The sequence below is a fragment of the Sinocyclocheilus grahami genome, unplaced genomic scaffold (genome assembly GCF_001515645.1).
Source record: "Sinocyclocheilus grahami isolate Dianchi unplaced genomic scaffold, SAMN03320097.WGS_v1.1 scaffold36.1, whole genome shotgun sequence".
Lineage (NCBI taxonomy): Eukaryota > Metazoa > Chordata > Actinopteri > Cypriniformes > Cyprinidae > Sinocyclocheilus > Sinocyclocheilus grahami.
In genome coordinates this window covers 2,585,510-2,607,610 of record NW_015505215.1, presented here as the reverse complement: position 1 = coordinate 2,607,610, position 22,101 = coordinate 2,585,510, and the positions used below count along the sequence as shown (strand labels likewise).

The 22,101-nt window shown below is 35.9% G+C and overlaps 3 protein-coding genes across 5 annotated transcripts in view; 1 reads left to right on the top strand and 2 right to left on the bottom strand.

The window, feature by feature from the left end:
- Positions 1-921, bottom strand: part of LOC107581571 (glycerol-3-phosphate acyltransferase 1, mitochondrial-like) — a 35,796-nt gene extending 34,875 nt beyond the window's left edge. For all 3 annotated transcript variants that reach the window (XM_016267179.1, XM_016267177.1, XM_016267181.1), the window contains exon 1: positions 738-921. The gene's annotated coding sequence lies outside the window, so the exon portion shown is untranslated. The remainder of the gene's footprint in view (positions 1-737) is intronic.
- A 7,022-nt stretch (positions 922-7,943) lies between these two features.
- On the top strand, positions 7,944-10,455 carry LOC107581573 (beta-tectorin-like). The gene is made up of 11 exons (XM_016267184.1): positions 7,944-8,018; positions 8,181-8,256; positions 8,355-8,545; positions 8,634-8,785; positions 8,895-8,967; positions 9,249-9,352; positions 9,444-9,527; positions 9,611-9,773; positions 9,857-9,935; positions 10,016-10,048; positions 10,268-10,455. Exons 1-11 carry the CDS (start codon positions 8,016-8,018, stop codon positions 10,330-10,332), a joined length of 1,023 nt encoding a protein of 340 aa, XP_016122670.1. The 5' UTR covers positions 7,944-8,015; the 3' UTR covers positions 10,333-10,455.
- A 258-nt stretch (positions 10,456-10,713) lies between these two features.
- On the bottom strand, positions 10,714-22,046 carry gucy2g (guanylate cyclase 2g; the record flags this gene model as incomplete). The annotated part of the gene is made up of 22 exons (XM_016267257.1): positions 10,714-10,866; positions 10,996-11,097; positions 11,348-11,439; positions 11,556-11,654; positions 11,771-11,945; positions 12,238-12,430; positions 13,327-13,467; positions 13,560-13,737; positions 14,693-15,017; positions 15,147-15,218; positions 16,417-16,521; positions 16,620-16,703; positions 16,784-16,909; positions 17,450-17,616; positions 17,725-17,828; positions 17,919-18,054; positions 18,138-18,282; positions 18,377-18,556; positions 19,277-19,386; positions 19,784-20,132; positions 21,601-21,672; positions 22,035-22,046. Coding segments are annotated over 22 exons (3,078 nt in total), but the record flags the coding sequence as incomplete, so codon positions are not given.
- Between the last annotated feature and the right edge of the window lie 55 nt (positions 22,047-22,101).

The window sequence follows — 22,101 nt, the reverse complement described above, 5'->3', positions numbered from 1 at the left end:
GGACATTTCCAATCTGGCAACACCGAGCGCCAGAGTTGGTGGTTGCCATTGACTTCCATAGTAGGAAAAAAAAAATACTATGGAAGTCAATGGCAACCACCAACTGTTTGATTACCAGCAATCTTCAAAATATCTTCTTTTGTGTTCAACATAAGAAAGCAACTCATACAGGTTTGGAACGACATGAGGGTGAGTGCATGATGACAGAATTTTCATTTTTGGGTGAACTATCTCTTTAATGCACGCGCCTCCTCTGATGTCCTCGCGTTATTGTAGCTGCACGCTAGTTTAACTGAGTGCTTTTAACGGAGTCTTTGTCAACTCAACCACGTTGAGCTCGAGCAAACTGCCAAGAAGAGTCTGACAGCTTGAGCCGCATGCACAGTCAGCACATTTCACCCTGAAAGCACTGCATCTGCAAAAAACCGCAACAGTAAACGGTGTTTTTTAAATAAAGCGACGGCGATAAACAGTTATTTGGGTTTTTAATGTGAAATTAATTTAAGACAGACAATGGTTGGCACTTGACTGTACGCGGTCAACCCAAAAATATCATACATTTGACCATACATCTAGATTTAAAGTCATTTGGTTTTGCCGGTTCGCTGCATCGGTGTACTCCTTGAGCAGCCCCCCTTCCCTTGTGCTAGCTTGCTAACATGCGCCCACTCTCATTGTGCATCAAAACGAAACGAAATACGCAGACAAAACGTGGTTTGCAACGAGGAAAATATTACCTGTAGAAAATGTCTTTGTTGCGCCATTGCTGATGAAATTGCCCACTTTTCCGTACTGTAAACCGGCTCTCGTCCTTGAAACCGCCCACAATCCAACCAGCACTGCACTTTCCAGCCACGGCACAGAGGAGAAAGATGTATGACAGTTGAGCTGAGTTTATTCCTCTCGCCCTACGCTGTCATGGCAGTGGTGTAATTCTGGGTAGAGCCACTAAGGGTCGTAGTTAGTTCGGCCTATGTGTGAAAAAGAGAGACCCAGCTATTGTGACCTGTGATACTAGTTTTTTTAGAGCTGCTTGAGCTGCTCAGTTTGTATGGCCAGAATGTGGTTAACATTACTTGAAGAGACATTTACGTTTTGTTTTACAGCATAAACTGAGTCATACTTTAAACGTGAATTGTGAGGCTGCTTTATGTAAATTGTTAACAAGTACAGCAATTTCTTAGCACCTTCATGTTTAAAAAAAATGTTTCCAACGTTTGTATGGAAGCTTTTTCCGCCACACCCTTACGAAAATTAACCATGGATTTATTATAGTGAAAGTGTACTGTTTTTTTTTTTTTATTATTGCTTAATGTACATAACAAGACAGGGAACAACCAACAATGCAAGACACTTCCATTGAGACAAACACAGAGTATACATTAAAGAAGAAGAAAAAAATATATATATATATATAAATAAATAAACACAAGGAGCAAGGATGAAAACAAAGATGTAGTCGATGTAGACATTATAAAGAAAAAATATACTAAAGTAATAAATAATTTGACAGGGAAGCATAACTTTTCAGATTTTCTATTATGTTTTTTTGAAGCATTTGAAGCTCTGAAGTATTTTAGCTAACTCAAATAAAAATATATTGAAGGAGGGTTTACGTTTTTGTCCATTTACAAGTATGGATATGATATTTACCCATCAACAAAACAAAATTGACAACACCAGAGAAGGATGAATTTAAATCACACTTAAAAAAGAGGACATCTTGTTGGGTTATAGGAGGAATTGTCTCCATTTTTACTGACAACCAGCTATGTATATCGAACCAACATTTAGAAGAAGCCTCACAGTAAAAGAAAAGGTGATCAAGTGTTTCAGGAAATGAAGAACAGAAACCACAAGGATCCACCTCGAAATGAAATCGTTTTTGTATAAAGTCACTAACTGGGTAAATCCTAAACATAATTTTGTAATGAGTCTCCTTGACCTTTGGAGCAACTGGGTATGCCACTCTTAAAAATAAAGGTGCTTCAAACGGTTCTTCAAGCGATGCCATAGAAGAACCATTTTTGGTTCCACAAAGAACCATTCAGTCAAAGGTTCTTTAAAGAACCATCTCTTTCTTACCTTTTTGTAATCTACACCACAAAGAACCTTTTGTGAAACAGAAAGGTTCTTCAGATGTTGAAGGTTCTTTATGGAACCATTTAGACAAAAAGGTTCTTCTATGGCATCGTGAAGCACCTTTATTTTTAAGAGTGTATAACGGGTAAAAGCTTTGTCCTTTACTGAGGTTTCAACATCTCCCAGAAAATAACACTGATAATCACCAGTCATAATACATTTAAGTTCGTTGTAAATAAGTTTGTTATTACACTTACTGTCTAAAAGGTCAACATTACATATTTTCAAAGAGGGAAACTACAGGTCTAGATAAAAGATCAGAAAAACTGCTTTGGATTATTCTTAACAATCCAGTGGGTATAGTAGTAGGTTAAACATGGTTAGTGTAGCAAAACCATAATCAGTGGTTCCCTTTCTAGATGGTCTCTCGACGTTGCGACAGACGCTTTTGGAAAACACCTTTCCACTCAAATACTGTAGGTTGATTTCTGCACTCTGTAGCCTCTGCGCAGTAGGCTTTCATTTATACTTCTGCGTCGACGTGCAATTACACATGCAGACTGCTAGTCTACAGTGTCCATGGGCATGTTGCTGGTGGTGAGTATCAAGGCATCAGCCATGACGGCAGCAAATAAATATCCAAGAACAGATCATTTATTTAAAACTACAAAAAAGTAACAGAACAGGAGAAGATGGCACTCTTTCAATCTCCACAAGGACTTGTACCAAACTTTCACGTAATGAAATGAGTTTCTCACAAGAATTAGAAACTTAAACTTCAAAACTTTGTGTTACTTTTGTTAACATAGACTGTAAGTGGTAGGAAAAATAGTAAATGACTGTAAACAGAAAAAAGCTTTTTAGCCAGTCAGAGATAGCCAATCATAAACATCAATCCTTTTTCACTATCAGGTTTGGTGACATAGCATTGGATGAAATGTTTTTAGAAGGTGGGGTTTAGATTGGGACTGTGAGTTTGAAGTAAGCAAAATGGCTAGAATTCTTGACATCGCCATTTGTGAACCAGTTACATGTAACATTTCTCAGGAAGGTAAGCTACATATATTAATTTTGTCGATTAGTTGCTCATTTACTGCTATCTGTCTAGATCGCTTAAATAAACTTTATTTATCCCATAGAAGGAGCATTTAATATAATGCTTCTACTGTGCAAGACTGACTATATGATTACATATCCTAGCAGATGATCACTGCACATTAAATGAAACATTTGGATAAAGATTAAGCTCCATGGTAGGACTACTAAAGAAAACTCTTCTACTCTTCCCTTCCTTTCCCTCTCCTGGGTCTTAATTGTGTATTCACAAAGGAACAAGAACATTTGCATATATATTCTGGACACGTTCCTGTTTAATTATGCTAGTGTGTATAACAACATTTATCCTTATTTCGTACTCTTTGGAAAAGAGGGAGTTTTTGGCTTCCCAGACAAAAGCTGCTCATTTGGTATCTCCTGTGGAATTCTCTCTTACAAATAGGCTACCTACAGGAACTTCTTCCCATGAAATCCCGCAAACTTATTCTGAAAGAGGGGTCCAAGTCATGTCCAGCAACCAGAATTTCTTTTTTTAAATCTAGTTCAAATTCATTTATGTTGTTAATGGGCATCCATTTTTGTTAATACTGTGCTCTCAACAGCAAATGTGATCACGTGACGCCAGGACAGTCATAGATCAGGCCATTTTCTGAGTCAGCCACATCAACTGGCTTCAGTATTCAGAGTGAGTACAGCAGAGGTTGCAATGCCCTTTCTCATCACTCCTTGTGTCTTCTATTTCAAGCTGTGGCAGTTGGTTTTTACAAGCCAAAGATCTTACATTTCAAAAACAAATAAGCATATTAAAGGTTTTCTCTGTTTTTTATTTATTTATTTTTTCTCGTTGTTGAGTAGGTTTATGGTATGGAAGCCCGTTTCCGCCACAGTTCAGAAAAAATATGATTCTGTAAGTCATAATAACGAGAAACTTTCTCATGATTATGACTTAGTATCTCGTTATATTGAGAAACTTTCTCGTAATAATGAGAAGAATTCTCGTAATAATGAGAACATTTCTCATAATAACGACTTAGTTTCTCGTAACAATTAGAAACTTTCTTGTAATAATGACTTAGTTTCTCGTAATAATGAGAAACTTTCTCGTAATAATGACTTAGTTTCTCGTAATAATGAGAAACTTTCTCGTAATAATGACTTAGTTTCTCGTAATAATGAGAAACTTTCTCGTAATAATGACTTAGTTTCTCGTAATAATGAGAAACTTTCTCATAATAATGACTTAGTATCTCGTAATAATGACTTAGTTTCTCGTAATAATGAGAAACTTTCTTGTAGTAATGAGAAACTTTCTCGTAATAATGACTTAGTTTCTCGTAATAATGAGAAACTTTCTTGTAATAATGAGAAACTTTCTCGTAATAATGACTTAGTTTCTCGTAATAATTAGAAACTTTCTCGTAATAATGAGAAACTTTCTCGTAATAATGAGAAACTTTCTTGTAATAATGAGAAACTTTCTCGTAATAATGACTTAGTTTCTCGTAATAATGAGAAACTTTCTTGTAATAATGAGAAACTTTCTCATAATAATGACTTAGTTTCTCGTAGTAATGAGAAACTTTCTTGTAATAATGAGAAACTTTCTTGTAATAATGAGAAACTTTATCGTAACAATGAGAAACTTTCTCGTAATAATGAGAAACTTTCTCATAATGACTTAGTTTCTCATAATAATGATAATATAAAGATTTAAATATAGTTTTCCCCATAATGCTTAAATATTTATAGTTCCCTTTTCAAGAAAAGAAACAAATTCGTATAACTGAAAAATTGTAAAATTGTAAATAAATAATTTTTAATACCAACTTAACTGAATGCATTTACTACTTTAAATAAATGACATTTATTTATAGCTGTAAATTACATATTATTATGTGGCCTTAGTCTATTATTATATACATTTTTAAAATGAGCTAAGCTTCCTCATATCTGAGTTTTTCAAAGAGTTTTTGAGGGGGTGAATAAAAAAAAACATATCTTGAATTTCAGTTGTTGTGACATTTTAATGCTGGTTTTGTCTTATTTTAAACATTTTAAGTCATCTTGAGGCCTCCTTGGAAATTTGCTGAGAAAGCTGCCATGGATGAGTGCTTTGTAGGTGATCATCCTAGTTTGCATATTTAGAACTTGATGTTTAAAGCCTCACAAGGAATGAAAGATAGCACAAATATTTAAAATTGTTTCTGGTAAGGCATGCACACCTGATATTACATAACACAATGAGTCTCGGGACACCTGAACAGCTTGAACACCTGGAAGGCTCTTCATAGTCAGCTGTAACGCTAGCTGTCCCTGGGCTCTGGGCCTCAGAGTTGATTTGCATCTGCCATAGCTTTCTCTCAGGCATTGCACTCTAATGTATCCCAGTGGTCTCTTCCTTTCTCATGATAATGAACACAAGAGAAAGTAGCCTTTGCTGTGTTAATTTTATCACGTGGGATATCAGTGCCTGTACTATCTGCACCTGATCATTTTACATCAGCCTAGTAATTAGCTTAGTTTGGCTCTGTGTATATTTTGATCTTATTAAACAGTTATTGATAAAAATACTATTTTTATCTCTCTGTGCCGTCACCTTACTTTGTTAAACTAAAAAATGGTTGGTTATGATCAAGGCCTAACATGCCCTTTTTACAACACAGCAAAAATCTTATTCTCAAGGAGTATATTTATCAAAATGTAAAGTAAAAACATCCTTAGAACAAGATAAGTTACAATGATTACCTTACTGCACTACACTGTAAAAAATTTTTTTTTTCGAAATATAAAATATTAAAAAAAACTTAATATACTTTAATATTTCATATTAAATTTAATGTATTATTGCAGCTTGTTTGTAATTATTTGTGAAATTTACTAGCAATTTCTGAATGAAAATTATTTGTACACCATCTTTTTGTATAATACTTAATAATACTTTAGTAAAAAATTCAAGGTATATTCTCTAATCTCTCTGTATTCTATCTACTTCTTAATATTTTACTCAGTTTTGCTCATTAGATTAAATTGTTTTAGAAATTTAACTTTTTTTAAAACATCCTTAAAACAAGATAAATTAAATTAAAAACAAGTGGTAATACAAAATATTGTAGGTGTGTGTGCGTGTTTATGTATGTATATATATATATATCAATGCCCAAAACAAGACAGAGATGCTGACACTTAATGAATATTCATTAAGAATGTAGACTATTTTATAATTGGTTTTAAATATAATGTTGTATTAATATTCAATTATAACTGTCTACTCGACTTCATAATAAACCAAGCTATAATTTTGCTCTCTGTGAACACAGTGTCTCATGGGATTTGAAACACATCTGTCTACAAGGGCTTCCACACAGAGATTAAGTTTTAATTGTGTTAAAACTATTGACAATACTGTGACCAAACTGAACTGGCTGACCTTGTATTCATGATTCATACGCAAGCAGAAAGGATAAACGGGATACTTTCCTGTCCTCAAATTTAAGGAGACACACTGTCTGAGGATAAATGCAGCTTATCTAAGTGCCCTGCTTTCTTTAGAGGCTGAAACACAATCTCTGTGAATGGCACATCCTTTGACTATCAGATTTTGTGTGCTTGTATTTAGGCTTCTTACCTTATCCAGGGGTCCATCTTGATCTATACAGGCCCCATCATACATTCCCCTTCGTATGTTTGATCACAGCAATCTTAAAGGCTCTTTGTGCGCCTGTTCCCCAGTGTGATGTTTTCAGGGTGTAACAGTGCCAGTTCATGACTTGCGTGTTTTTTTTTGTGAAATTTGTAAACTTCTTGGAATCTTTATATTTCATTTTTTTGAAAATGTGCTCACCCTCAGACCCCTTATGCCATCATAGATGCCTTTTCTTCTTCAGAGCAGATTTGGAGAAATTTAGCACTACATTTAGCTTTACTTGCTCACCAATGGATTCTCTGCAGTGAATGGGTGCTGTCAGAATGAGAGTTCAAACAGCTGATAAAAACATTACAAACAAGCAGCGTTAATTAATGGACTGGAGTTGTATGGATTACTTGTAGATTATTGTGATTGTGATTGTGATTGTGATTTAAGACATTTTTTAACATCAAACCATTGCTTCTGGCTATAATATTACTGTAATGTTTTTATCAGCTATTTGGCCTCTCATTCTGATGGCACCCATTCACCACACAGGATCCATTGGCGAGCAAGTGATGTAATGCTACATTTCTCCAAATCTCTTCCAAAGAAGAAACTAACTCATCTACATATTTAGGTGATTTGTTCCTTTAATGATACCCATTACAGTCCTTTCCCTCAAGATAAACAGCATTAAGATTGTGCACAGCTGTATTACGGTTTTGGCTAAGAAGCTGGTTTTGGTTTTCAAACTCCCTAAAAAAGATGCCCATTTCTAGAAAGAAAACCAGAAACCAGAAGAAACCAGAATTTGCAGGTACGGACAAACTTTAACCACACAGAGTTCCTATCAGAAACTCATATGAAGGGCTGAAATGTTGCTGGGAGTTTAATTTTTATATGAAAATGAAGAAGTACTGGACAAAATGACCATCTTTTTGATTAAAGCTGAGAAAATGGTCTTCCCCTTGAGACATTGGTCATTTAAAAGTCAATGTCTGGCCAGCACAGAGAGCTTTTGTACTTTCCTTCACAATGCTATCACCAAAAGGCCTCACCAGACTGGCTGACCAAAGAAGCGAGGGGGGTTATCCTCCACTACCTGTGGACTTATAAAGAAGCTCTTGTGCTGACTTCAGTGAACTCTGCTCTTAGGATTTATCATAATTTACCTGCAGAAGAACCACACAGGAACCATGCAAACCTTCTGCTAGAGACCTGAGCCAACGCTTCTGGATTCTGCATTGGGATGGTACGGACATTAATTCTAATTCAAATATCATGGTGCTTTTATATTGAAAATAATCATATTATCATTAAACATAGACAATTCAGGTCATGAGTGAACTTGTCTAAAATATTAGATATTTTAGGTCAATGTAACAGTGCAAATTAAACAATTCTCTTTGTTCAGCTTTATGAAATGGCAGCTGTTGGTATTCTCTTCATTGTCATCCCCATGACGTGGGCCTGTACCCCTCAGAAAGCTGGTAAATGCATCACATTTTGAACATTTCCTCTCGTGTAATTTGTTGTTGGCATGATTTAATCGGCTAGATAATCCTGGCAGATTTATCATCTGTTTCAGATTACATCATGGTGTCATGTTTTCCCAATGCCATCATTGCAAACGTGCCAGAATGTCCATATGGATGGGAGATTGGCCAGCTGTCCCTGGGCGGCGTGTGCTACACTGGCGTTAACACCCCGGGCTTCTATCGTTTCACCATCCCAGACCTGACTCCTAAAAATAACTCGTACTGCGGCACCCTGTCTGAGGTGAGACATTCGACTCATTTAATGTATCCTAACTATTATTTAATTAGAAAAAGAGCTAAAAATGTATCTGTTTCTACCTTCTTCTCAGTATGTAGGAGGCAAAGATCCACGATACATATTCTACAACTCAATAGTATCCAACGACTCCTCTCTCACTGTCCGGAACCAGCCCGTCAACTACACATTCAGTTGCACTTATAAAGCAGCTTATCTGGTCAACAATGCCGTTTTTAGCCAAAGGTAGACCCCGTTACACTGACGTCAAGTCCAGTAGGTGTAGATTTCATAGAGCCTGTGCATTCTGACCGTTGACTTGCAGCGTCTTTACTAAACCCTCTGCTTCTTCCAGAGTGGCAACAGTTTATGTCAACAACGGGAGTTTAGGTTCTTTTAAGTCTCAGTTGTCTATGAATGTGTTCACAGTGAGTACTTCTACTGTCTTCAAAAGTGTCCAGTGATGACGAATGTACAAAAGGGAAATTTACTTTCCATTTTTTTTCCCTCCATGTATTTGTTGTTGTTGTTTTTGTCCCTTGATAATGACTGAAAATGGCTTTCAGTAACTGTGGGGGGAAACACACAGACACACACACACACACACACACACACAGGAAATTAAGCAATAAATACACATATTATTATATAATTTGCATATTGTATTTGTGTTTTGTTTTTTTTTACTTGTGAATTTTGTGGTTTGTAGAACTCAAAGTTCCTCTATGCAAAAGATGCACCATATGTGATTGACACATCTGAGATCGGATCTGAGGTGTTCATTGGCATTGAAGCAAAAGGACTGAGTAACAGGTGAGTTGCTCAAAAGAAAGGAATCTATAATCTGCATGAATACACAGATTCACAAAGTCTGTGTAAAATAATCTCTTTTTAATGTTTGTAGATTCAAAGTAGTAATAACTAATTGCTGGGCAACACCTACTCCATATTCAACAGACAGGAAACGGTGGATTTTAATTCAGAACAGGTAAGGTTTTATTATCAGTTCAATTAGGTTTCACTGTGATTCAATCCTGCTCACTGGGTAATATATTTGCTCTTGGTTCACAGTTGCTCTTTAGACAACACAGTCACCATATTTGAAAATGCCAAAGACAGTCGGTCCATGTTCAAGTTTAACTCATTCCGCTTCCAGCGGCTAGAGAAGGTTTCCACCGTGTGGCTCCACTGTGAGGTCCAAGTATGTGACGGGGATAAGCTATTTTGTCAACCGGTGAGTGTCAGTATCAATTTAATGCTGTTGTAGTTTCAAATAGATTTCTGGCTCCACTGAGACTCTTCTGAACTCTATCCAAGACACCATGTACATCAAGAAGCACTGAATCTGAACCTGATCCAAATGGAGGCATCCTGACCATGGAGTTTCAAGTCAGAGGTATATAAAATGTTCACTTCTGCATAATTACAGTTTGATATTCAATAACATGTTTTTAAACCCTTGAAATCTGTTAACAGCACAACACTCCTCTAGTTATATCCATCCTGCAGGTAAGTTTGAACTACCAATGCAGACACATGAATGATATTCATGTTTTTATATATTTATATTGGTTTTAAAGTACACCAGTTTTACAGCATTAGGGCTGCTTTTATATTCATTAAAAAGTTTTTCAGATTTGTTATTTATTTATTTTTTTTAATCATCTTATCAAAACTAAGTCACTTTATAATGCTAAGATTTCCTATGCTTATCCTTCTATTTTACAGGCCCATTTCTGTGTCTGCTGTCCATATTTCTACTGAATGAAGTTTCAGGATACTTCAGTTGGTAATGGGGCCAGATATGGGTCATTCAGATGCAATGAATCATGCCTTTGCACACACAATTCCATTCAAATACTTAAAAATAGACACCCACACACAGCAAGCATACGTGTCTCAGGGAGTGTATCAACACATTCCTTTGTTCACTTGCAGTTTTTTACAGTTTTTATTTGTGTATTCCTCACATGAATATTGGTTGAACAATAATTGTTAATCTGTAGTTTAACAGGCAGAGACACATTCTTGCTTTCATCTAGCATTATACATGTAAAAATATTTTGAAATATTTTTAGTAATTAAATTCTTTTAAAAGATTTTGTCTTGACATTTTCTTCCTTTATATTTTTTAAAAATACATTTTTAAATAAAATTGTTTTTTTTGTGTGTGATAATGTCCAATATACAAGAGCGTATATAAAATCATGGTCAAACTAGATATCGGGTACAGTAAGTGTGTACATTTCTGTCATTTTAGCCATGGCTGGGGTCCACTGGATTGCTCTTCTGTCTCCATCCTTCATTGGGGTTGCTTTGGTTTTCTCCTGTTTAGATATGACAGGGCAAAACTGTCCATATACAGTGTGTCAGGCCTCCATATAGCACTTCCTTTTAATTAGCATGAACACCTCAAACTGTGAAATAAAAAGAACCATAAGTGTCTTGATACCTACATCTGTTCCTGATTTAGGACTTGCATTACAGTCCTGGCCAGTGGGTGGAAAACTGAATCCAGATTTGCTTATCAACCAGAAAGTTTTCTGTGTTCCCTTTCCCTAGAAAACACAACAGAGATATGATTAGATGCACAGACATGGCATGACAGTAGACACTGTTTATATACAAGTTTGACACCACTTTTTTTGTTCAATATTAGAAATTATATTAATATCAATTTACGTCATAACATTTATTTATTTTACATTGTTCACAATCCTAAAACATATAGTTTATTTTCAGGAAAGAAAATAGATTTTAGTGTGATCTTAGACTTTTGGAGCCCATTGTATAAATTTGTAATTATACCTTTATTTCAATATCGCCCCTCTCCTCCAGTTCAAAATGTCCTGTCTTTAAGAGAATATCAGCAGTGCTCTGGGAGACATGGATTCTCAGTGCTGAGAAGGATATCAGCAAGAATAAAGTGTTTCAAACATTTCAATAGATTATAAATGCTGACTGATAAATATAGGTAAAATAACTTATAGCAAGTAAAAATGAGAAAAGTCCTTACGAAGACTGTTGCTCTCCATCCTAGAAGCCGTGTTCACTGTATCACCAAATAAACAGTACCGGGGCATTGTATTACCCACAACTCCAGCAACCACTGGGCCTGTATATGCAAAGGACAGAAGATTGAGTTTTTTTTAGTATAATTTCTCATATATCTTTCTTATATATCTCTTACAACATGTATACTCCACAATACACTTATAGTATGTACCATACCAGAATTGATCCCAATCCGTAAAGCCAATTTTTCATTAGGCAGATGCCTAATTTTGAACCTTTTGATGGCGGACAGGAAGTGGAGTGCCATAGTAGAGATCTCCTCAGCATGACGAGTACCATTACAGATAGGCAGACCACTGGCCACCATATATGCATCCCCTATTGTCTCCACCTACCAGAAACAAGTAAATGTAAATAAACTAGAAATTAAATGTAATTGACAGAAATATATGCTCATTAAAACATTTATCAAGAATCAATAGCATTCATTAAGATCTTCATCCATTCATGTCACATTATACTGCAAACCTGGCTATGTTTATTCACTCAGAATTTCTGAAGTAAATCATAAATAATGAGGAGCAAATACTTAGAATTTTGCATTCAGTCTGACTATTCTGACAACCAGCAGAGCATGAACGGGCACAGTTGCTGTGTATTAAAGTGAGTATTGTTTCATTTACCTTGTAGACATCATATAGCTTAATGATCTCATCAAAAAGACTGTAGAGGTCGTTGAGGAGGGTGACCACCTCCAGAGCCGAGCTAACGGAGCACATGGTGGTGAAACTCACAATGTCAGAGAAGAAAATGGTCACCATGTCATAACTTGTGGGCTCCACTGGTTTCCCACACATTAGCTGATCAGCAATATACCTGTAAGGACACACTGCCATCAGCTGAGCCATAACTGGTCTATGCGTTTTTTATCAACACTGAGATTTTAGGTTAAAATGTATATGAATGTATGTGAGTCAATATACGGAGTCCCTAAGGGTGCGTGGTGATGAAAGAAAATATAAGATGAGAGAGGAAAAAAAAAAAAAGTATTACGTTCCCCCAAGAAACTTTGCATCACTCGCAAAACTTCTATGGAAAAGATATAAGGTGAGAGAAAAAAATTATATTTCAGTGCTTTTGCGAGAGAATGCAAATGTTTTGCATCGGGGATAGCAATATTTTTGCAAGTTTCTTGGGGGAATTATATACTTTTTGTATGCAGAAGTATTACAAGTTTTGCGAACAATGCAAAAGCTTTGGGATCGATCACAAAAGTTTTGTCAGCAAATGCAAAAGTTTTGCAAGCAAACACAATGTTTCCTCCCATCTCCTTTTTTTAACCATCATCGTGTTTTTTAGGGGCTCTGTAAAAATTTATATCTCAGGTCTTATAACTATTTTTTAGAGTCTTATAAAAAAAAAACATGTTAAGCATCTTTTCATTCTCAATAGTTGTACATGTCCTAACATTTTAAATGGTTCTGTGGTGTAATAAATTAATGTTTAAAAGCATAAATAATTGACAGGGTGTCCCAATTAATAATAGCTCATAAAACTACATGTATAGCAATAATACAATTTGAGAATGTTTTTAAAACATAAAATATATTTAGATTCTCAAAAGTATTTCATGTCAACTACCCATTTAAACTATATAACCATCTAGTATGTAACTCTGCTTTGAATGCAATTTTTGTTATCTGATAAAAGAGTAATGAAAAATACATTTACAAAATGTCATTGTCCCAATGATGCTATCAAGGTTTGTTTACTTTGGCAGCATGCTAGATAGAAGCTTATCAGCTCTGCACTTTTCTACTGTGAGCTGATTGGTTCTCTCCTCCACGACTTCTTCCAGATGACTGGCATATTTCTCCAGTTTGCTCACCATGTTGTCCAGGATGTTGGCATGGCTGGGAAATTGATAAAACAGCCCAGAGTAAAAAAAAAGAATCTATTTAAGAGCGTCAAGATCATTGGACAGACAGCTACATAAAACGTGCACCTTTCAGGACATGCATGACGCAGTTGTCTCCTGATACTGGTGAATGGGGGTCTGTGGTCTGGGTTCTCACTCCAGCAGGCTTTTAGTAAAGGGATGAGACGTTCATCACAGATGTCAGCAGACAAAGTTGGTCTAAGGGGCTCGTCGCTCATGGGGGTCCTTAACTGCTTGATAATCTCTAATGAATAAAATACAAAAAAACTAAATCAAAACACACACACATTCTAAGAGGCCAAACCTAAAGGGATAGTTCACCCAAAAATGAAAATTCTGTCATTATTCACTTACCCTCATATGTCGTTCTAAACCCGTAAGACCTTCGTTCATCTTCTGAACACAAATTAAGATATTTTGATGGAATCTGAGAGCTCTCTGACCCTCCCAAAGAAAGCAAGGGTCCTTACACGATCAAGGTCCAGAAATGTAGCAAGAACATCGGTAAAATAATCCATGTGACATCATGGGGTTCAACCGTAATTTTACGAAGCTACGAGAATACTTTTTGAGCGCAAAAGAAAAAATAAACAAAAGACTTTATTCAACAATTCGTCTCCTCCGCATCACCCTAGTGTAAATTGCGTATTCTGTTTTGTGTCAGCTGTGCCACGCAGATATGCTGTTTACATCGTTTACGGTTTGATTTGAACAAAAACAACGTATCCGCGTGGCACAGCTGACACATTTACGTTCAGTGGATACTCTCCAAAATGGCGCTAGGGTGATGCGGAGGAGACGAATTGTTGAATAAAGTCGTTTTTTTCCCTTTTGCGCTTAAAAAGTATTCTCGTAGCTTCGTAAAATTAAGGTTGAACCTTTGATGTTGCATGGATTATTTTACCGATGTCCTTGCTACATTTCTGGACGTTGATCGCGGTAGTACCCTTGCTGTCTATGGGAGGGTCAGAGAGCTCTCAGATTCCATCAACAATATCTTAATTTGTGTTCCGAAGATGAACGGAGGTCTAACGGGTTTGGAACAACATGAGGGTGAGTAATTAATGGCAACATTTTCATTTTTGGGTGAACTATCCCTTTAGTCCAATTGGTTAATCAAAATGGAAAACTGGTTGCCATGGTTACTGACAACCAGACTGATATATGTTATCAGTGAAATACAACAACACAGTCATTACCTTTTGGTTCCAGATGAACATCGTGATACGGACCCACCTCTGTACTGTACATCAGCTCTCGCATGATTATGGCAAAGCTAAAGACGTCTCCTTTCTGGGTCCCATTGAAAGGGTAGTACACCTCTCTCAAAAACTCAGGAGCAGTATAGTACATCTCTTCATAATTTGGATTCTCCAGTAGGATCAGTTTGTGTTTGGTACCATGTTTGAACTCCCACAGGCCAAAACCAGAGAGTTTGATCTGCAGCCTGCTGTCCACCAGACACATACTGGGCTTCAGATTTCCATGAGACTTCAGACTGCTCTTATGTATGTACTCCATGCCCTGTAGAGAACATACCACAATAAAAAGTCTTCTTCCAAATCAAGATTTTCCAAGTAGATATGCAAACTAGAAATCAAGATAATATGATGCACAAAACTAAAGGATATTACATTAAAACCACATACTCACATTAACAATGTCATAGGCAAAAGACAATTTGAACATCCAGTCCAGCTCAATTTCACTGTTTCTGAGAACATCCTGATGTTTTAAAAGCAGAATAACAAATATACTGAGAGTCCGATGATGTGGACACATATGTTGAAATCATTTCAGTAATAAATAAGTTTATACAGACTTTCAAATGGCTTTTCACAGTCTTTTAGAGGCAGCATAAATGCAGTACAACAGTTGGTCTTCTCTTTATATTGGACAACAATACTAAACAAAAAATGTGGTAACATAAAGTGCATCTTTAACTATACAATATGAAAAACCAGTCAGTAACTATACTAACATAAGTCTCACAGTTAGCTATGAGCTGTATGCGCTTAATTTATTAAAAAGTGCAATCTCATAACAGTAATTTGTTCAGGAATTGAATTATACCAGTTGGAATGTACATTTTTATTCTACTAAAAATAATAAGAATCATAATAATCATTTGTTTGACAACTGAGTTGCACTGCTTGTGCATTATGTTTTTGATGTACTATAAGAGTCATAAGAGTGATAAGAATGATCAGAGTATTTTAATATGCTGTTCTGTTGTCAGTAACAAACAGCTCCCCTGGTTAATAAGAGAAACATTCCACATTGGTGGAAGAAAAGATGTGCAAGAGTCGATTCCTGTATTTTTGATTTTTTAAAAAAAATTCATGAGCACTGAAGAAAGCATGGGCTGAAACGTCTGCTCTTTGGTCTGTTTTTAATACACTTTGTACTTTTGTCACTTTTGCATATGGAAAATAAAAACTACATTTTTGAGAGACCTTTTTTGGTCTGATTGGAAAAAATATTTTCAGTGTGCGGACAAATTCAGCGACTTGTTGGACTAAAACTTATTTTTTTTAATTGAAATGCTTTAATTTAAACACTATTACTGAAAAAAATTGGTGTCAAAACAATTTTCACTCAGAAATTGTTAGTAAATTTCACAAAAAATTGCAAAGAAATGGAAAGTAACAAATTGAATTAAACATAAAATTTATAAGTAGTAAAAGTGAAATAGTAATTTAATACTCCAATAATCTTTGTTGTATTTAGTGAAAGTAAAAGTGGCATGTAGCCAAGTATGGGGAATCTGCATTTAACCCATCCAAATGCGCACACACACACACACACGTAACGAGACTCAAACCCGTGACCTTTGGGTTACAGGTCCAACTCCACGACTGCCCAAATGCCCAATTTACAACTTTAAGAAATCTTTTTGTTTTACAGTGTACTGTACACGCACCTTCAAGCTTCCTTTCTGGCAGTACTGCATGACAATACAGACATTTGGAGGCTCGATGCACACACCGAAGAACTGTACTAGGTTCTCGTGTTTCATTTCTTTCAGCTACAGCAGGAATAAGCACAAGCATTAGAGTATTAGCAAAGTATTGGCCTGTGACTTGCTGAGGTCAAACTGAATCTCTAAAAATATCAGGAATTTACCATGTTGAACTCTACGATGATCGATGGTTTCTTGATATCAGTAAGTATTTGATTTTTCAAATACTTTATGCCCACCTCGTTTCCCTGCCCCATGAGCAAAGAAAGTGTGTTTGGTTTAACATGAATTATGCATTATTTTCTAACATGTGATTCAGAATTTTTACCTGATAGAGTCCAATAGTAGTGTAGATGGCTTCTCTAGTACTACAGCTGTTGGTGGAGAGCATGGACGGAGAGCCACCACTACCACATTTGCTTGGTGTTGTGCTTACAGACAGTGTTTGCGTTCCCTGTAAAATCCACAATAATACTCTTTTTTTATGCATTAATGTACTGTCATCAAAATATGATGGCATTTGCATAGTATATATGCAGTACAGTATGTCTGCATGTGCGAGTAGATGTTTTAAAGGCATTTTTGGCACTTTTTACTTACCTTGTAAAAAAAAAAAAGACCAGCTCAGAGCTGTTTAGACCACTATGCTGGTCAAGGCTGGTTTATGCTACATTCAGATTTGAACTCTACATTGATGGCACTGCTAGCTGGTTTGGTGCTGTATTAGACTATTATTGTCAAGCAAAAAAGAATAAAGAATAAATAAATGAAAACATTTTTATTAACTGAAATAAGCATAAATACAAAGATTGATACTAAACTTAATTACATGTTCACTGTAAAACTAAATAAAATAAAATAGAACATATTCAACATTTTAATGTCCAAAATTACTAAACAAAAAAAAAACGAAGAGTAAAATCTATAAAAAAATATATATAAATAATAAAAATAAAAATAAATCAATTTAAATGAAATGACAAGTTCATCTTACTTTGGGCTCTCTGAGGATAGTTATGTCGCTGTAGTTGATAAGCCACCAGTTGGACTCATCCAGGCGAGACTGTAGACGGGTCTTCTGTAGAGTCAACAAAGTGATCAAAGCCACTGCTGCCACTCCTAACACAGGCAAAGCCACCAGCAGAACCAGCAGAGATATCTCTGGAATCAAGTGATATCATGTGATGCCATTTCAAATACATAAAAAGAAGACTGTACTTATGTGTATAGAAATCTAGTAAAATCTAGAATTTAGCAATGTCCATTTACCATTGTCTAACCATTCACAGAGCTCATTATCAAAACCACAGGGCGGATTATCTAGTGGAGGTTTTCCATTTTGCCAAACAATGTTAGAAAACTTTGATGTGGGTCTGCAAAACAGGTATTTTTCATATAGTACAAGTCAAAGTTTCAGCTTTGAATATAATGTAATGCTAACATATGCAATATTTTGGTCATACTTGATCGTTTTCGAATTGCTGTCAAAGTCCAAAACAGACACAAATTTTGTGCCAGTTTCTGTTTGTTGTAGGTCATATACTGAATAGTCAAGCCTCCTCTCTCCATATTCGTCAAAGTGAACTAGACCTGAAGCCCCTGTTGAAAAAAACAACACAAACAAACATTTTGGTTATTTGCAATCAATAGGAAAAATACAAACGTATACAAGACAAAATTACCATAAAACCTAATGTTGGCCCTGTCCCTGAGCTTCTGGAGAATCTCTCGTCCATGACGGATGTCTTTACCATTTTTGAAGGCTTCTTTAAGACCCATGGCATAAAGTAGAACAGCGTCATGTAAATAGGCAGCGTAGGAGCTGACCTAAAACATCAAATAGATAATATAACATTTATTAAAAGTTGATCAAATTAAGGGTCACAAATTTATTTGAGTTTTTTTCACAAAATATTCTCACCTCTTTTTCTGAGGACAGGTTGCTGTAAAAAGGTGCCCCTTTTAATCTCTCATAAGCCTGTTCGAAGAAGTCATAGTAGTCATACCCTTCATAGGACTTCTGAGCGAGTACAAAAACCATGTCAAAAGCCTTCAGCACTGTTGTTTTATTTGCATCACCAACAGTCTTCCACAGGTTATCCTAATGAGGGAAAAGGTGAGAGTAGGTATCTGTTTAGGTAAATAAGAATTGTCACAGTAGTAATCTGATTCAGTTCAAATACTTACACATATCCACAAATGTCCACTAACTCAATACATGTCTGAATTACATACGTTGTTTTATTAATTACAGTGACATCGGCTGTGTCCGACAGCGTAAGCAGCTGATTTGTTGCCTCGCTGCAATATCAGGTAATGACTTTGCAGGCAGTGTTTGCACACAAAGTTACCTCCCAAAACTGATTTCGGATGGGCTTCTGAGGCAGCATAATAGTGTAAATCTTAATAGCGAGAGATAACTGAGCACATATTTAATTACTACAATTCTTATTTCTGGCTAGAAAAATGACATCAAAAGTGGAAAAAGTTGGACATCAAAAGTGGGTATAATGTACATTTACACACAAACTGACCATCGACCGTGTAGACGGCATCTTTATTTTATTCAGCTCAATTGTCAGGGAATTGAATATACAGGATTGTGGCAGAGAAGGATACATCTCTGCTGACCTTTTTTTTTTTTTGTTTACAAAAAGAATACACCAAAAAGGCATGTATCTCTAACTAGATATATAAAATACAGCAATGCATTGTAATATTTAGCATTCATCCATTTTTTTTATTTTAAACCTTTAGAGAATAGTTTTGCCATAATTTAAGCATTATATGTTCTTCAGTTACTCACCACTCTGCCACTGACCTCAAACTGCTGAACCAGAAGGAAAACATACTCTCCATTCATTAGGCCTTGTTTCTGTGCTTCTATCATCAGAGACGTGGTGTCTTCAGCATTAGCGAGCACAACAACCACTAGAATGAGCAGAATAACACTAACATTTTATAACCTCATAGAAACATTATTTAGGCTTAAGACTTACATGTTACGCATATAGTATGCAGAAGCTGTACATTGTTATCACGCAAGAGATTTCAGAACCTATTTGCAATCAAATGACTGCCCAACATATCCTGCACTATAGGGAATAGGGCTTGAAAACAATGCATATTTTTCAGGGACTTTGATATTATAACAGTTAAAATGCAGATTAAGTTCACTCATTTTACGCCAACTAACAGCTTCAAGAGGAACAAGCTATGAGGGCATAAGGGCAAGATACATTTGTAATCTTACACGTTTACTCACTGAGGTGTAAACTCCACCCAGATATTGTAAAAGCTGAAAGATAAGTACTACTTATTGGCTCACCTCTTGCAACTTTAGAGATGATCTGCAAGTTTCTCTTTGCCAGTTCTGGGTCACTGGTATCAAACTTTATGCCAGCTGCCAATGTTACTTTTGCCCTGAGTTGTTGTTCCACAGACTTCCAAAAAGCATCAACACTGTCCCATGTGTTTCTATCTGCACCACCTCCGATCATACCAACATTCTTCCATCCGAAGAATTCCAGTGTTTTAAGCAGGATTTCTCCAACCCTTTTAAGTGGCGGTACAATCTTTATATAGGTGTCATACACAAGAATGTTATCCATTTTTGGTGTCTGGCCAACAAAACCAAACATGGGAATGTTCCATGTGGATGCTATGAGCCCTGTGACCTGAAGGACATAAGCAAAAACTATTAATCTATTCAAAATGTGTATATATTTTAGAATTGTAGTGTGCAGATTTAATCGTTTCAAGGAATGGACTATTTTAAAGGGGTCATATGATGCGATTTCAAGTTTTGCTTTCTCTTTGGAGTGTTACAAGCTGAATGTGCATAGATAAGATCCCTGAAGTTGCAAAGACTACAGTCTCAAAACCAAAGAAATATTCTTTATCAAAGTTAAGACTCTGCCACACCCCCTAAAGCGGATCGTTCTAACACGCCCCCCACATATCTACCTCACTATGTGGAAATATTAGCATAATGCGCCCAAATGTTCATGCAAAGAAAGAAGGCGTGGTTTCAGTAACCGCATTTAGTGTTGAAGCAGCATGTCAGGGAGACGCTGTGTGTTTCTAGGCGAAAGCAAAAGCACTTTATTTGGCCTTCCGAAAGTAGATGCATTTAGGAATCTTTAAGATTACTTACAACAGAACAGCAATGCATTTTATGGACGACCGTTTCGTGAACCTAGGAGAGGAGGTAATTCTGACTTTGCTATGACAATCTGGCGCTTCTGAATCAGCTACTGTTTTGTTATTAGTTTAAGTATTAAATTATAGTATGCTATTGACTGTTCAAATGCAGAGTTTTGCGCATCGTATGTGTGTGTGTGAGAGAGAGAGAGAGAAGAATTTTGTCTGTTTTAAGGAATTATAAAACATCTGGTAAAATATTTAATACCAATATTAATTAATACATCTTTAATATTAATTCATAAAATATTTAATATTAATATTACTTAATATTTGCTATTTTTTTAATTAATGAAAATGAGAGAACGCAAAACGACTACGAGTGAAAACAAAGTTTCTCTGAGAAAAGCAAAACTTTTGTGAATGTAAAAATTAATGCTATATTTTTATTCTCTCATCCTGTGTTTTTCCATTATGTCCTCTAATGTCCTAAATGTAACTCTATTAAAATAATGGTTCACTCAGAAATTAAAATTCTGTCATCATACTCACTCTCCACTTGTTCCATTTTTTCCATACTTTGGAAGTCAATGGAATTACCAACATTCTTCAAAATATCTTTTGTGTTGAACAGCTGAAATGAATTCATACAGGTTTGAAACCACTTGAGGGTGAGTAAATGATGACGGAACTTTCATTTTGGGTGAACTATCCATTTAAGTGACTAAGCGCGCGATATTGTGAATGTGATGGTTATTTAAGCTACTTCTGTTAATGAGCGTATTTAGCGATATATGAAAATACTAATACATTTTAACATTTAGTAACCTACTTAACATTTGAAAACACTGTTGAAACATTGTTATAAAAATTTTAGCTACTTGCGGGTGGGGTCTCAGTAGGCTAAGTCTTAATTAGCCATCCTATTCCCGTAAATCTTACTCAGATGAAAAACTTAATAATAATAATAATAATTTACAGTTATCAAAACAATACACTTACTTCAGCCTCCTCAGGACAGGGTGGACCAAATAGCGCTGATACATTTTGTTTCATTACTTGATCGATGAATCCCTGAAGTGAAAATTTTGCGTTACAGTCTGTGTCCATGTATACGAAGTCAAAGGTGAAATTTCCACTCAGAGATGGATTTGCGTTGATCTTGTCTATGGCAATCTGCATTGCAGACCCCAACCTAAGCAAACTGAAAGGGTAGGAAACGTTCCGAGGAGCTTGGAGGCCAACCGTAAGCTTATACTGGGTTGCTTTGTTGCAAATAACAGAGTTTGTAAGAGCTGATAAAGAAACAAAAATCAGCACCCACCATCGTGTGGCTCCACTTATGACTAAATCTAATCCTCCTGACATCCTACCTGCATAAAACTCACTCACATTGATCGGCTTTCAGACATACAGGGGGATTTAAATACTCTTACCTTCCCTGGGGAAATTAATTCCAATCAAGGGGTTTCTCTGAAGAAAGAGTACTTGGCACCTGTCTGT

What these genes read in the sequence shown, in the direction of transcription:
- LOC107581573 (XM_016267184.1), top strand. An exon ending in TGGATTTTAATTCAGAACAG is followed by an intron (nt 9,528 to 9,610) that starts GTAAGGTTTTAT and finishes CTTGGTTCACAG; the next exon opens with TTGCTCTTTAGACAACACAG. An exon ending in TAGTTATATCCATCCTGCAG is followed by an intron (nt 10,049 to 10,267) that starts GTAAGTTTGAAC and finishes TCTATTTTACAG; the next exon opens with GCCCATTTCTGTGTCTGCTG.